The sequence below is a fragment of the Myotis myotis genome, unplaced genomic scaffold (genome assembly GCF_014108235.1).
Source record: "Myotis myotis isolate mMyoMyo1 unplaced genomic scaffold, mMyoMyo1.p scaffold_m19_p_9, whole genome shotgun sequence".
NCBI classification, from domain to species: Eukaryota; Metazoa; Chordata; class Mammalia; order Chiroptera; family Vespertilionidae; genus Myotis; species Myotis myotis.
Window position 1 is genome coordinate 39457014 of NW_023416401.1, and position 14454 is coordinate 39471467.

General features: G+C 41.8%; 1 protein-coding gene across 1 annotated transcript in view; it reads left to right on the forward strand.

Annotated features, from left to right (window-relative positions):
* MIB1 (mindbomb E3 ubiquitin protein ligase 1) overlaps positions 1–13694 on the forward strand; it is a 165003-nt gene extending 151309 nt beyond the window's left edge. Inside the window, exon 21 of the mRNA XM_036321330.1 lies at positions 13572–13694. Coding sequence (XP_036177223.1) covers positions 13572–13679 — 108 coding nt within the window. The 3' untranslated portion in view covers positions 13680–13694. The remainder of the gene's footprint in view (positions 1–13571) is intronic.
* Positions 13695–14454: the final 760 nt, after the last annotated feature.

Genomic DNA, 14454 nt, shown 5'->3' on the forward strand with positions numbered 1-14454 from the left:
GGAAAGAAAACCAGAGCTGGCCATTCCCAAATCCTTTCAAACCGGCGTCTGGAGTCCTCTGTGTTTGTAGATGTCAATGCTAAAGGTCACTGGGGCTGAAAGCACGTTCTTGCTCCGGCCTCTTCCTCACTCCCAGGTGCCAGACTTGCTTGTGAAAAAAGTCTCCTTGCAAGAAAACCAGAGGGAAGGGCCCACACCCACCTACCCACCACCCTAGCCTCACCCCCAAATAAGCCAGCTACCTGCGCCTAGGAGCCAGCACTCGGGGTTTGGGGAGGCCCCTTTTCCAGCCTGGTTGCTAAGACCAGCGCTGACTCCAGGCTTGCTATCAGGAGGACAGTTTAAACAGGCCTTATCGCTGTGTGTTCAATCAGGGTTTATGAGGGCTGATAAAGATGTCACCTAGTGTGTTCATTAAAACTATTCCCTGGTGGGATTGAAAAGCAAAGGTATTTGTTTTCTTTTTTTAAACAAAATTTTGGGACTATGTACATGTTGTTCTTTTGTTAAATATGACACTTGTGGACAAGCTCATCTGTGCAGTTAAATCCATGTGTACTGTCAAAAAGGGGGTGAGGGCGGTCCTCTTGGGCACATCCCCTGAGAACAATACATGAGGCCTCACCGACACAACACCATCTTTAATATCGTAGGTTATCTTAATGGCTTATTTAATAATTCAATGAACAGCACTACCCTTGGTTTAAGTGCAACAATAAGCCATTGTGTGCTTTTAATTTTGTGCCTTTTAATATTATGGGATCATTATAACAAAACAGGTATTTGCTTTAGTCTTTTATTTTAATAAGAGATTTCTAACTAAATGTGTTTGACATAGTCCCTCTTCTTATGAGTTTTTCTTTTTCTATTGAAAGAAAAAAAAAGCAAAACAGCCCAGGTTATTTTTATTCACCCCTAATTGTGTATAAATAATCAGAAAGCCACAGGGAGCATAAAACAAGCATAAGAAATAGCCCCTGCTCAGAAGAGCTATTGTACTCAGTGAGCTTTACAACTGGCACATAAGATATCTCATTGGCTCATTTACTATACTTTTTGTTTATCGATGCTAAGGCAGAATTGCAGAATAGAGAAAGGTTCCTCCCACACTTCTAGTCCAAAAGGCACCATAGCTTTTTAATTTTTATTTTAAATTGTGGTAACATAAAGTGTACCACCTTAACCATTTTTAAGTGTACAGTTCAGTAGTGTTTAGTATATCACAATGTTGTGCAACCAATCTCTGGAATTTTTTCATTTTTCAAATCTGAAACTCTATACCGATTAAACAACAAGTCTCTACTGCCCCTGCCCAGCCCCTGGTACCCATTATGCTATCCTCGATTCTATGAGTTTGACTACTTTAGATGCCTCATATAAGTGGAATCATGCAGGTATTTGTCCCTCTGTGACTGGCTTATTTCACTTAGCAAATGTCTTCAAGGTTCATCCATGCTGTAGCATGTGACAGGATTTCCTTTTTTTTTTTTTTTAATGAGCAAACGTTTATTTAGAAAACCACAAACATAGGAAAAGTGAGCCGGCTGGGCATGGGCTCAGGAACCAAGTTACAGAGGCAAAAGAAGGGCCCTTGGATTTAAGAAACAGAGGCAAGGAAATCCACGCCTGGGGGAAGTGGGTGGGAAAGGTGTGGACGTGCTCCATAGAGGGAGCCTCCAGGATTTCCATTCTTAAGACTGAATAATACTCCAGTGCATGTGTACACCACATTTTGTTTATCCAATCATCCATCGATGGGCATTTGTGTTGGTTCCACGGTTTGGCTATTGTGACTAATGCTGCTATGAATATGGGTGTACAAATATCTGTTCTAGATGCTATTTTTAGTTTGGGGGGGCACTCAGGAGTGGAATTGCAGTATCACATTATTGTTCGATTTTTACTTTGTAAAGGAACCATCATACTATTTTCCATGGTGACTGTACCACGTTACATTTTTAAGCCTGAAACATTGCTGGAGCTAAAAATGACAAGACTGATGCTGTCCTTTTTGGGTACATTATGAGCAGGCAAAGTTCTTTGGAAAAGACAAAAATCCTGGGAAAAATAGAAGGCAGCAGGGAAAGAGAAAGACCAAAATATGGGATGGATTGATGCTATAAAAGAAGCCATATGCATGCGTCTACAGGGGCTGGGCAGGGCTGTTGAGGACAGGATATTATGGACATCACTCATTCACGGGGTCACTAGGAGTAGGAGCTGACTCAACAATGGCACATAGCACACATCCCTTCCTGTTGCCTGTTGGGCAAGTTCCTCTACCTAATTTTGCTAATTCTTCTGTTACTTTTTAAAAAATCGATTGTGTTCCTTATTTCAATTTTTATGTATTTCGTATTCAATTTTTTCTACTCTTTATTATATTTAATTCTTACTTTTGGGCTCTTATATAACCTACTATTTCCTTGTGTATATGTATAATGCATATTTTAAATTCTTGATCCATTTGTTTCAATTCTGCTTTACATGTATATATTGTTCAGCTTACTGTTTGTCAGTTAAGGTAGTTCTCCTCAGGGATCTGGTTATTTATATTTGTGAATTCATGTTCACCTGAGAATAACAGCTGGTCTTTCTGGTAATGTGCTTGGGGGGAAGGAATGAAGGACAGACCCTGCGCTAAATCCCTCCATGTGAGAGGGAAATAGTTAGCTGTAGGGCAGAGAGATCCAGGCACCATAAAACCACTGTTGATCATTCCTTTTTCAGGAATAATCTCCACCAGGCAACTCTGGTTCAGGAATTCTTCTTTAAACTCAGAAATAACAGCACTGGGAGAAGCCAGTTTCCTTAGTTGGTAGTATTCCTGCCATGGAGGCAGTCCAGACCCGTTCTCATCAGTACCTCACTCCGGCAGGACATTTGTGTTGTCCCCGTTTTGCTATTCTAATATGGGGCTATTGCTGTCAATTTCTTTGGAGATGGAGGCAATATAAATTTTTATTCTAACATATATTTAAAATAAAATCATAACATTTTAATTTATGCTATGTTTGTAGATATGTCTATATAAAAAGTTCATACTTGCTTATTTCAATGAGTTAAGCAATTCAGACACCTATAAAGTTAATATTCTTCCCCTTCCCCACCATCACTCTCTGAAAAAAATTGATGTGACCACTTTTCTTTCCCAAATATTCAATTATAAATGATTCTATCTTTCAAATCATAAAATCTAAACTTTAGAAAAAGAAAATATAGTATTTCATAGCTATCTGTCCAGACTAATGTTTATAAATTAACTCATTCTCTTTCCTGGGTAAATAATATTCTGTGATATGATGTTCCATAATTTATTTATCAATTCTCCTATTGCTAGACATGTTAGTTTTTTCCTGTTTTTATAAATACAAACAATACTGCTATAAATATCCTTGGATCAGTCACAATGGATGGAGTCCAGAAATAATCCAAAGAAGATACAGCAACTTGATCTATCATAAAAGTAATATTTCAATTCAGTGGGGAAAAGGTGATTTATTTAATAAATAATGCTGGCATAACTAACAATTTCCATATGGAACAAATAGTTTTCTTTCTTTCTTACATCATGTACAGAAATGAGCTCCAGATACAATGATGTAAAAAAAATAAAAATATTGGAAGAATATTTATATAATTTCAGAGTTGGGAAAATTTTTAAAAGAATTTTTGGAAACCTGGAAATAATAAGGGGGAAAAAGAACATTTTTGATTCTATAAAAAATTTTAAATGTTTTATGTCTCCACATGACACAGATAACTATTTTTTTTTCTATGTGTCATCTTAAGGTCAAATAAAAGTTTAGGTCCTGGATTTTGTCTGATGAGGACTGGTGAAATCTTATTAATATGAAGTCTACATAACTATATCCATATATGACTATACCTAAGCATATGTATCAGTATAACTATATCCGATGTAGTTGTAATAGGATTTTGTTCTCATGATATGTCTCTCGAAATCATATCTGTACAGTCTGGAAATTGAACAGACCCTATAATATAATTCTTTATTGAAGATTACTCTGAGGAAAAAATTTACACAGTTCATAGTACTCCGAGTTCTAAAACATTTGTATACATGTGTGTTTGTATTGTGGTTTCTTTTAGAGGAGATTTTGGAAATTTAATTCAGGAAGTGATGGGGATGGTATAATGGCTGAAGAGAATTTAAGAGTAATTAGAATTAAATGGGGCCAGAAAGAGACTTTGCTTTGGGTGATGGGCACACGATGCAGTGTGCAAATGATGTTTTGTTGAGTTGTAGACTTGAAACCTGTATGGTTTTGTGAGCCAGTGTTACCCCAATAAATTCAATTAAAAAAAAAGAGAAAGTAATTAGAATTTTTTGTTTGGCTTTTATTTATTTATTTTTTTAAAATATATTTTACTGATTTTTTACAGACAGATAGAGAGTTAGAAACATCGATGAGAGAGAAACATCGATCGGCTGCCTCCTGCACACTCGCTACTGGGGATGTGCCCACACCAGGGTACATGCCCTTGACCAGAATCGAACCTGGGACCCTTCAGTCCACAGGCCGACGCTCTATCCACTGAGCCAAACCGGTTAAGGTTGTTTGGCTTTTAGGTAGCAAATTGTTTAGCTGTGGCTGGGATGCAAATATATATTTGGATGTTTCTTTTAAAAAGGTGACTTTGAAAAAAACAATAATAAAAAAATAAAAAAGTGCCTTTGTTGCCCGGCTGGCCTGGCTCAGTGGTTGAGCAACGACCTATGAACCAGGAAGTCACAGTTTGATTCCTGGTCTGGGCACATGCCTCGGTTTTGGGCTCAACCCCCAGTAGGGAGGCAGCCAATCAATGATTCTCTCTCATCATTGATGTTTCTATCTCTCCTTCTCCCTTCTTCTCTGAAATCAATAAAAAAAAACCCACAATTTTTTTAAAAAGTGACTTTGTTAACAGACAATAGACTTTTTTCTTTGTTCTGGAGGTTTAGTTGTAAATGTCTCAACAAAAGCATTGATATGCCCCACTGGCACAATAAAGGAGCATTGGCTTTTTAAAGTCTTTAGAAAGACATTTATTGCCCTAATTCACTAAGATCAAGGGTTATACATTAAGATGTTTCCTCCGAAGTTAGGTTTATAACCAGGATCACATTTAATCAGGAGCCTTAAAGATGATCTAGTTCTAGTCTAGACCAATCTCATTTGTAGATGAGGACACTGGGGTCAGAGGGATTAAGTAACTTCTTAGAGTTATGAATAGCAGAGAATGCCCTAGAAGTTCTTAGCTGTTGTTATCTTGACAGTGAACCACTGCCAACAATAGGTGGCAGAAAAAGACCAGTGCCAAAGGCATTGTCTCAAAGGCACTTAAATTGGAAATATAACAATGGTCTCCCTAAAGACTTCTTTCTGTCTTAGCATATGGTATTTTATGGACAATACCTGCTTCCTGACACTTTCTGTTGCTTTCTTGGAGAGTCCATTGAAAGTGGATGTCTGCAAGGCAACATCCTGACTATATATATGCTCTGAGTCCTGACACTTCAAATGTCAATATTTGTCTGCATTTGGAAAATTGATAAGTGAGCAGATAAAGGTAGAGAGAAGTGACGTATAGGATTTGATTGGGCAGCACAAAAGATGAGATTGGCCCTAGTCTGTTTGGCTCAGTGGATAGAGAAGTCAACTTGCAGACTGAAGGGTCCCAGGTTTGATTCTGGTCAAGGGCACATGCCTGGGTTGTGGGCTCGATCCCCAGTAGGGAGCATGTAGGAGGCAGCTGATCAATTCTCTCTCATCATTGATGTTTCTATTTCTCTCTCTCTCTCTCTCTCTCTCTCTCTCTCTCTCTCTCTCTCTCTCTCTCTCTCTCTCCCTTCCTCTCTGAAATCAATACAAATATATTAAAACACACACACGCGCGAGAGGATTTCTTGTTTTATACATTCATGTTAATCTATTCTACATTGATCATGAAATTATCTATTTAATTTCAATAATATTGTTTTCCTAGTGGAATGTACTTGGGCTTCTGATTGAAGGTAAATTGTGATTTACTCACACGTCTAGTCAAGGGGCATAAAATGGAAGTGTGGAGGTGAAAAAGCAAGTGGTCACTTTTTTAGAAAAAAGATGTGGCTGTGAAGACTAGTGGGGGGATAATTAGGAGAAGGTATGTATAAGTTTGCAAGGGGTATGGGAGAAAGAATTATATGATGCACATTGGGTTCCTGATAAATTGTTCCGTTCTTTCCTATAATGATATACTAGTATATTGGTCAGAGGTTTTCAAATTCACATAATTTTGAGGCAAAATGATATTCTGCTGATTCATTAATATTTCTTGTATCTTCCCTGTGCTTTCTGTACCAGCTGTTACATCTGTATTTTAGCCATTCATCATCTCTTTCTTGGAAAATTTTAATGGTCTTCTCATTAGTCTCATGACTAGCATCATTCCTCTTCCTATTTTCTATGCTACTTCAAGTATGATCATTCAAAAATATGCAAATTCTATTCCATTACTTCCTTGTTTGAAACCCTTCAGAGCCCCCAACTGCCTACAGGATAAGGTTTAAAATTCTCAGCCTTATAGTTAGGTATTGGCTTCTACCTCCCTCTCCACTTATATCTCTTGTTGCGCTCCTTCTATTGGCCCCATATTTCACTTAATCATTCATTCAATAACTTCTTACTGAGTGTCCACTATGTACCAGAGGGTGTGCTGGATCCTAAGATGTGATGGGTCTGAGAAAGTGTCGTAACAGGGGATCACACTTGTCATAATCATTCGTGCTGACTCTGCTGGTCTCTTTTGTAAACAGTGGAACAAACCCAAACCAGGCACCCTCATCTGATTAATTGTTCACACCAAATCATAATGTAGTTTAATTAGAAGTAAAAGGATCCTTGTTGTACACAGCTAAGAGAATGAAAAGACAAGTCACAGACTGGGGAAAAAAAATTACAAGTCACATGTCAGAGAAAGAACTTGTACCCAGAATTTTTGACAAAGTCTCAAAGCTCAATGATAAGAAAACAAACAAACCAATTGAAAAATGGGCAAAAGCTTGAATAGACACTTTACCAAAGAAGATATATAATGGCAAATAAACTCATGAAAAGATGTTCATCATCATTAATTATTAAGAAAATAAAAATTAAAACCACAATGAGATATCACACCTATTGGAATAGCCAAGATTAGAAAACTAAACAAAACAAAAACCTTAACAGTATCAAACTGCTGGTGAGAATGAGAAGCAACTGGAAATTTCACACATTGCTGGAGAGTTGCAAAACCTTGTAGAGACTGAAAACCAGTCTTACAGTTTCTCATAAAGTAAAGCATTTTTACCATAAAACTCAGTAATCACACTTCTTTTTAAAATATATATATTTTTATTGATTTCGGAGAGGAAGGGAGAGAGAGAGAGAGAAAGATAGAAACATCAATGATGAGAGAAAATCATTGATCACCTGCCTCCTGCATGCCCCTCCTGGGGATGGAGCCCACAACCCGGATATGTGCCCTGACTGGGAATTGAACTGTGACCTCTTGGTTCATAGATTGATGCTCAACCACTGAGCTACTCTGGCTGGGTACACTTCTAAGTATTTACCCAGGTAAAGTGAAAACTTACGTTCACACAAAAACCTGTATGTAAGTGTTTATAAGAGCTTGATTAGTGATTGTCCTAAAATGAAAAAAAAAAGCTCAAATGTTCTTTAACTGGTGAACGGTTATACAGACTGTGGTACACCAATACCATGGAATTCTACTCAGTAAGTAAAAGGAATGAACTCCTGATATACAAAACAGCATGGATGAATCTCAAGTGCATTATGCTAAATGAGAAAAGCCAGGTTTCAAAGCCATGTACTGTGTGGTCCATTTTTATGACTTTCTGGAAAAGGTAAAACTGTACAGACAGAAAGCTGGTCAGTGGTTGCCAGGCACTGGGGGAGGGAGGAGTGGTTGACTACAAGGGCCTGGGGAAATATTTTGAGTTGATGGAACAGTCTATATTTTGATTGTGAGAGTGGTTACATGACTATCTATTTGGCAAGTCACAGAACTGTACAATAAGAAGAGTAATTCTTAATGTATGTAAATTTTATCTCAGTGAAAAAAATCTTGTTTAGATAAGAGAACCAATGAGCTGTATCTGTGCAGTTTAAGCTTCTTGTCAGTTCCTCTGTCTGACACTCCCACTGAGCTGTGTGATAGAGTCGGGATAATGTTGGTTGTAGGGTTGCTGTGGATTCCAGTCCTTTACCTCCCTGAGCCAGCAGCACACTCAGCCATCTGAGAGAATCTTTCAAAGTGAGCCCACATATTCCTATCCAATTTTTATCCACTCAAACTAATAGGTCATTTTTCTTTAATCCCATTAAGTTAGTAATTCAGATGCATTTTAGGGATCACAGTTTCTCTCTTTCCCATACTAATGACTTTTCCAAAGGAAATGAGTGAGCTTCTCCAAGCCCTTAGTTTAGAACATCCTTCACTGTCCTTTTTGGGTTTCCTTTCTTTTCTCTGGAGTTTCTAGTCTCTACTGAGGATTCCAGGGAAACATGAAGGTGTAATTGGTAGGAGAATTACTGCTTCACTCTTCTGTCCCACTGCCAGACGCTGGGCCTGAGTTTTGCTTCAGGGAATGATCATGCGGCCCACAGTCCTTTTGGCTGTAGGGCTTAGTAAATGGTTCAGGGATCGTCTTGATTCCAGAGCAAGCAGCTGATTTGCTTTTTCCTTGAATATGTTTCCTGTTTTCTGGTGTAGGGTTTGAATATAGCAAATATTAGGAACCCAATACTAAATGAATGAAAATGTAGTTTTAGCGTAGATAAATACATTGGTAAAACATAAACATTTTCCACATTTCCTGGGCTCTTTCTCAAGATGAAAAGAGAAGGGGGCTAGTTCTTGGATTCTAAGTTATTATTTTTTTGTTTTAATTTTCTTGCTTTAATTCAAGTATAATTTTAATCTATTTTTTCCAAGCTGAATTTTAGAATTTCTAAAGATGCATCTGGATTTAGTTCTACTGAAACAAAGTATTTCCAATCTTAATTCTTTTTTTTTTTTTGTAAAGCAGAGCAGAAACTTTATTCCTTGATCAAGGAATGGAGAGGAGTGAGCTCATGCTCTAATGGTACCATCTCTCCAATCTTAAATTCTTTCTACATTAAAATAGAACCAAGATTTCTCTGTGAGAGTAAGCAAGAGTATTTGCTATCTAGGACAGCACAGAAGAGAAAGCAGATGGGCCTCCTTACCACCCCCTCTCGGTTTAATGACATGCTGGGGGGAGAGGGGGCAAGAGGCCAAGACACAGCGTTTCCTGGAGTCCCTAGCCCTCATGGAGGCGGTTTTTGAGCACTTTCCCTTCCTGCAATGAAGGCCAGCATTCTTTTACAATTCCACAGCTGACCCTGATGCACAGATTAATTTATTTTTCCTGAATCCATCTTGTCAAAAAAAGTATCAAGGCCAGGAACCTAGCTATTTCCAAATCAACCTTTCACCCTAGTGTTTCCCAGTGACGTTCTTAAGGAAGTTAGAAATTTGGTTTGTTTCAGACCAGGTGACTTGTCTGACCCAAGAGAGGTCAAAGGTAATTCTCTTGCAACTGCTGCCTTGAGTGGGCCACTCTGGGAACCAAAGTTCTTTCAACTAAGCCTGTGAGATGGCAGCTCAAAGGGGATCTGCCAAGTACCCACCTTACTCATCCACCATCTTCTCAGTCTCAAGGCCAGCTTAATGCTATCTTTGCCAAGAAGTGCATTTAAGCTCCTTGTGAACTACCTTTGGAAACCTCACATGGTGCTTAACATAATACCTAACACGTATATTTGCTCACAAATACTTGGAGACTGTTCTGCAGTCCTGAAGCTGGGAGCTACTTCACGTTTTTTGGAGCATAGATTTCATTTGTTGGCAGATAAGTGCTTTCCCCAGCTGTAAAGCTTGGCTGCTTATGTCCAGAACTCCTGGTCTCCCGGTTGAACTCCTGAGGAGACACTTTGCATATTAGCCTTTTATATATAGAGAGTGGTAGTATACTTGCTGTTTATTTATTTATTTAACTTTTAAGACTCACCCGAGGACATGCTTAGAGAGAGAGAGAGAGAAACATTGATGTGAGAGAGAAATATCAATGGGTTGCCTTCTGTACATGTCCTGACCAGGGATTGAACCCACAACCTAGGTATGTGCCCTGACCAGGAATCAAACCGGCATCCTTTTGGTGCACAGGTCACATGGCAGATCAGGAAAAGGACACGGGAAGAAATAGCCTGACTTGTGAGAGCTGGAGGAAAGCATACAGACCCCTTTTATTTAATCCAGAAGTTTCTAATTGTGTCCTGCAGAGTCAGAGCGCTCCTCTGAGATGCTTCAGGGGGTGCCGATGTGAAAGAATAGTGTGCTTATTTTATTTCATGCAATTTGGCCCTAAAAGTTTTCATTTGGAAAAATAATTTTGCAGCTTTGAAGAAATAGTAGAGCTTTAAGCTCTGGCCGGTGTTACTCAGTTGGTTGGAGAGTCGTCCCATGCACTGAAAGGTCACGGTTCCATTCCTGGTTAGGTCACATACCCAGGTTGTAGGTTTGATCCATGGTCAGGGTACATAGGAAGACAGCAGGTCAATGTTTCTCTCTCACAGCAATGTTTCTGTCTCTCTGTCTCTGTCTCTCTCTTTCTCTCCCTTCCCCTCTCTCTCTGAAATCAATAAGAACATATCCTTGTCCTAGCTGGCTTGTCTCAGTGAATAGAGCATCGGCCTGCGGACTGAAGGGTCCTGGATTAGATTCTGGTCAGGGGCATATGCCCAGGTTGCGGGCTCGAGCCCCTGTAGGGGGCATGCAGGAGGCAGCTGATCAGTGATTCTCTGTCATCATTTATGTTTCTCTCTCTCCTTCTCCCTTCCCCCTTCCTCTCTGGGGGGGAAAAAAAAGTATATATATATATATATTTAAAGAACATAGCCTTGGGTGAGGATTAAAGAAAAAATAGTAGAGCTTCAAAATTTATTTTATTTCTTTAAAGCAAAAGAATAAGCTAAAGTCTTAGGTCAAAATACCTGAGACGGTATTGGGATGGTGTAGTTCTTGTAGGTATAATTCTTGTAGGGAATCATGTACGATTAGGTGCTTACTACATTGTTTTCTTTTGGGAGGAATGTGATAACTGTCCATCCCGTTGTCAGCTTTGAGGAAGTCATCTCCACTCCGTTCAGATCCCCAGTAACCATGGCAAAATTAAAAGGAACCCCCCAGGGGTGGTGAGACCTGGCCCCCGCCTGACATCACAATTAGGATTGTAGGTTTCCCACAATATTGATGGAGTGTGGAGTTCTGTGTTAGAGAGGCAACTTTACAGGTGTGGAGAAGGGTCCCTTCGTCCGGACGAACTGTCTTTTCTCTCTGCCAGGCTGCGATTTCCGCTCTGTGGCTGGGGAAGGCCAGAGTTTGAACCTGAGCAAAAGAAAAGGTCGGGGGTTTGCATGAGTTTCATGCTGGGTTCACTCCAACCCAGCTTTGTTAGCCCCTTGGCAGAGGACGTAAAATGAGCAGGGACGCGGGGAGTTGGGGCCTTGAGTTGGGTTGAATCTGCTAGAAGATGCAAATTAATAAATAAACATTAAAAAATGCGGCTCTGTTAATCCTCTGACAAAGGACAAATTGCTAAATCTAAGCTCCCCGCCAGGATGGCCGCTCCAGCAGAACAAAGGCGGCTTTTATAGTTTATGTTTTATTTGTAAACTGACAGCACTGGTCAGTTAGTGGATTTACTCTCACCTGCCTCTGAGGGGAGGGGAGGCGGCAGGTAATCCTTTCTTTCTCTAAGCTCGCAGCAAAATGGTCACCTGATCTGACCAGGAAAGACCTTGGAGGATGTGCCAAATTTTAGCCCCTTTAGAGTAACTGCCAAATTGCTTGTCAACAATGGAGCCAGTGTCTGAAAGGGAAAGGGCTGGGGAGTGGCGAGCCTTTTCAGCTCATAATTCATGAGAGGCCTTGGGTTTCCTGCGTCTCTCCAGCCTCCTAATTCCAGGGTTCGAGGCCTTCGCTGGGAAAGGTGCTCATCAGCGCTTGTGGATGATACGTCTCTGAAAAGGTGTCTGTCACCCAGGCTCCCTCCTGCGGGAGTCAGCCTGCTCCCCCCACGCCCCCCTGCAGGGCTGTCACCCTGGGCTCCAGGTGTCAGCTCATTCATTATTCCCACTGACCTTCCAGAGGAGGGTCTGGCGCTGGGATCCGACACCCACACAGACAGGGCTGGCCCAAACCTAATCGCCTGGGGAGAAGCACAGAGAAGTCTCATCTCCAGCGGCCTCTGGCCTCCTTTATGCGCTGTCACTCTGCTTCCTGTCATCCCACCTCCTCCACCTCAAATGTCGAGGCGTTCTTCTGACCTGCAGGGGAAGTGCTGGATATATATTTTCTTTTGCGGGGGTGGGAGGGGTGGGCGGCGGGGTTACTGCCTCTCTTAAGACACATTCTGCTGCTGTGTCACATGCAGGAATCCTGCTCAGGGTGCACAGGCTATGTCTAGGGTGTTAGAATCCCAAGGTCTTCACCCCCCAGAGAGAGGACCAGGAGAGAACACAAATCACTGCCAGAGTGTGCTACCGAAGCCCCAGCCCACGCCCACAGCAAACAGGTAGTTTCAAATACGGACTCAGAATTACCCAGGAATGACTGGGACGTATGATGGGGCCTTTGAGATGGGCTGAGGTGGGTTTGAAGCCCCCCCCACCCCCGCCCCCGGGGTTATTGTACCAGATGCTGTGGCTGGTTTAAAAAAGTGAGGGGGTGCAATCCCAATGCCATCCCCTCAATGACAGGAGACAGCAGAGAGTAGACTTGGTTCCTGACCCTCTGACTAATGTGTTCAGACTCGTGAAGAACTACCTGTGTGCACTCTGATGCCTATTTCAAGCCCCCAACCCAAAGGCCACAGCTTGAGACTTGGTCCCAGGGGACAGTATCCAGGGGTGGAGTTTGAGGGCTGGCTGGAGAGCTGAGCTGATGCCATCTTTACTTGGTTTGGATCTGAGGCTTAGCTCAAAAAGACTTCTCCCCCCGTGAGGCTGCTATCCCTACCAATGACACACAAGTTGGTTATGCTGCGATGGACCAGGTTGTAGGCCGCTGCCAGGCATCCCTCCCGTGTGGTGAAGGCCTTGCAGCGGGCACTGCCGATGACGGTGCCACCCTATGCAAAGGAGATGGGAGCCTTGGCCAACAAGGCAGCAGAAGGGACCTGTACTGGGGGTGGGAGGGTGAGGGGACTGGCAGGCCTTGCAGAATGGAGAGGGTGAAGTCCAGGGCCTCTAGAAGCCTGGGCAGGGGTCTCCCTGTCTCTGGGCCTTCTTCCTGGAATATATGAGTAGGTGGAAAATATCCACCTGTCAGTCTTGGGAAGTTCAAACAAGGTAACGAAGTGAGCAGGCCCACCTGCCCACTGTGCCCACTGGAAAAAAAAATACTTCTCCCCTCTGCAAGGGGTGTCTTCTTTGATTCTGCTGTATTTTTTGGAGTGTCTACACTTCCTCTAACTATCCCATTTAATACCTTTCCAGATGGCAAGAATACTGGTTCTACATGTCATGCCCCTGAAACTGCTCGAATACAGGTCTCCAGGACAGCCGAGTGGCCGAATCCAGGGGCATGTTCAGGTCTCCATCTGAGTGGCTGAATTTGGCAGGTTGGTCTCTCGCCCTTTGAATCCTCCTAGGCTTCCTGGACCCGGCACTCCTCCCCTGCTCCTCCCTTAGCCGGCTCCTACACATCCTTCAGGGCCCACTTCTCAAACGGAGTTTCATCAGAGAAAAGCCTCCGGACAGCTCTGTATCTGCTACGGCCCCAAAACATGTTCCTTCCTTCATTCTCTCACCACCCCCTGTTTCCTCCCTATGTATCACCGCAGTTTGTAATTAGCTTCTCTTTATATAGGTTTACTGTCTGATTCCCCTTTTCAGACTCAATTCCATGGTGGAGACCATGTCTGTGTTGTTCAGATTCTAACCAGGGCCCAGCACTGTGCTTGGCGCAGAGTGGGTGCTCAATAAATATTTGTTCAAGGAGTGAATGGATGGATGAATGCCTGCTTACAAGGTTCGAGGTATAATGCTAAGCACCTAGTGCAGTGGTTCTCAGCCTTGGCTGCACTTTTGAATCACCTGGGAATATTTTTAAAATCCTGATTTCTGGGCCTCATCCTCCGGAAATTCTGTTTCTTTGTTACTAATGTTGTGGCCCCACCCCATAACAAAGAAACAGAATTTCCAGAGGATGAGGCCCAGAAATCAGGATTTTAAAAAGATTCCCAGGTGATTCTAATGTGCAGCCAAGGTTGAGAACCACTGACCTAGTGGCATTTAGCTAAGCTATTTTTCACCCTTTTGTCTGTCCATATTTTAAGGTTTTGAGGCTCTCCCTTAAGCTTCTCACTATCCTTCCAGC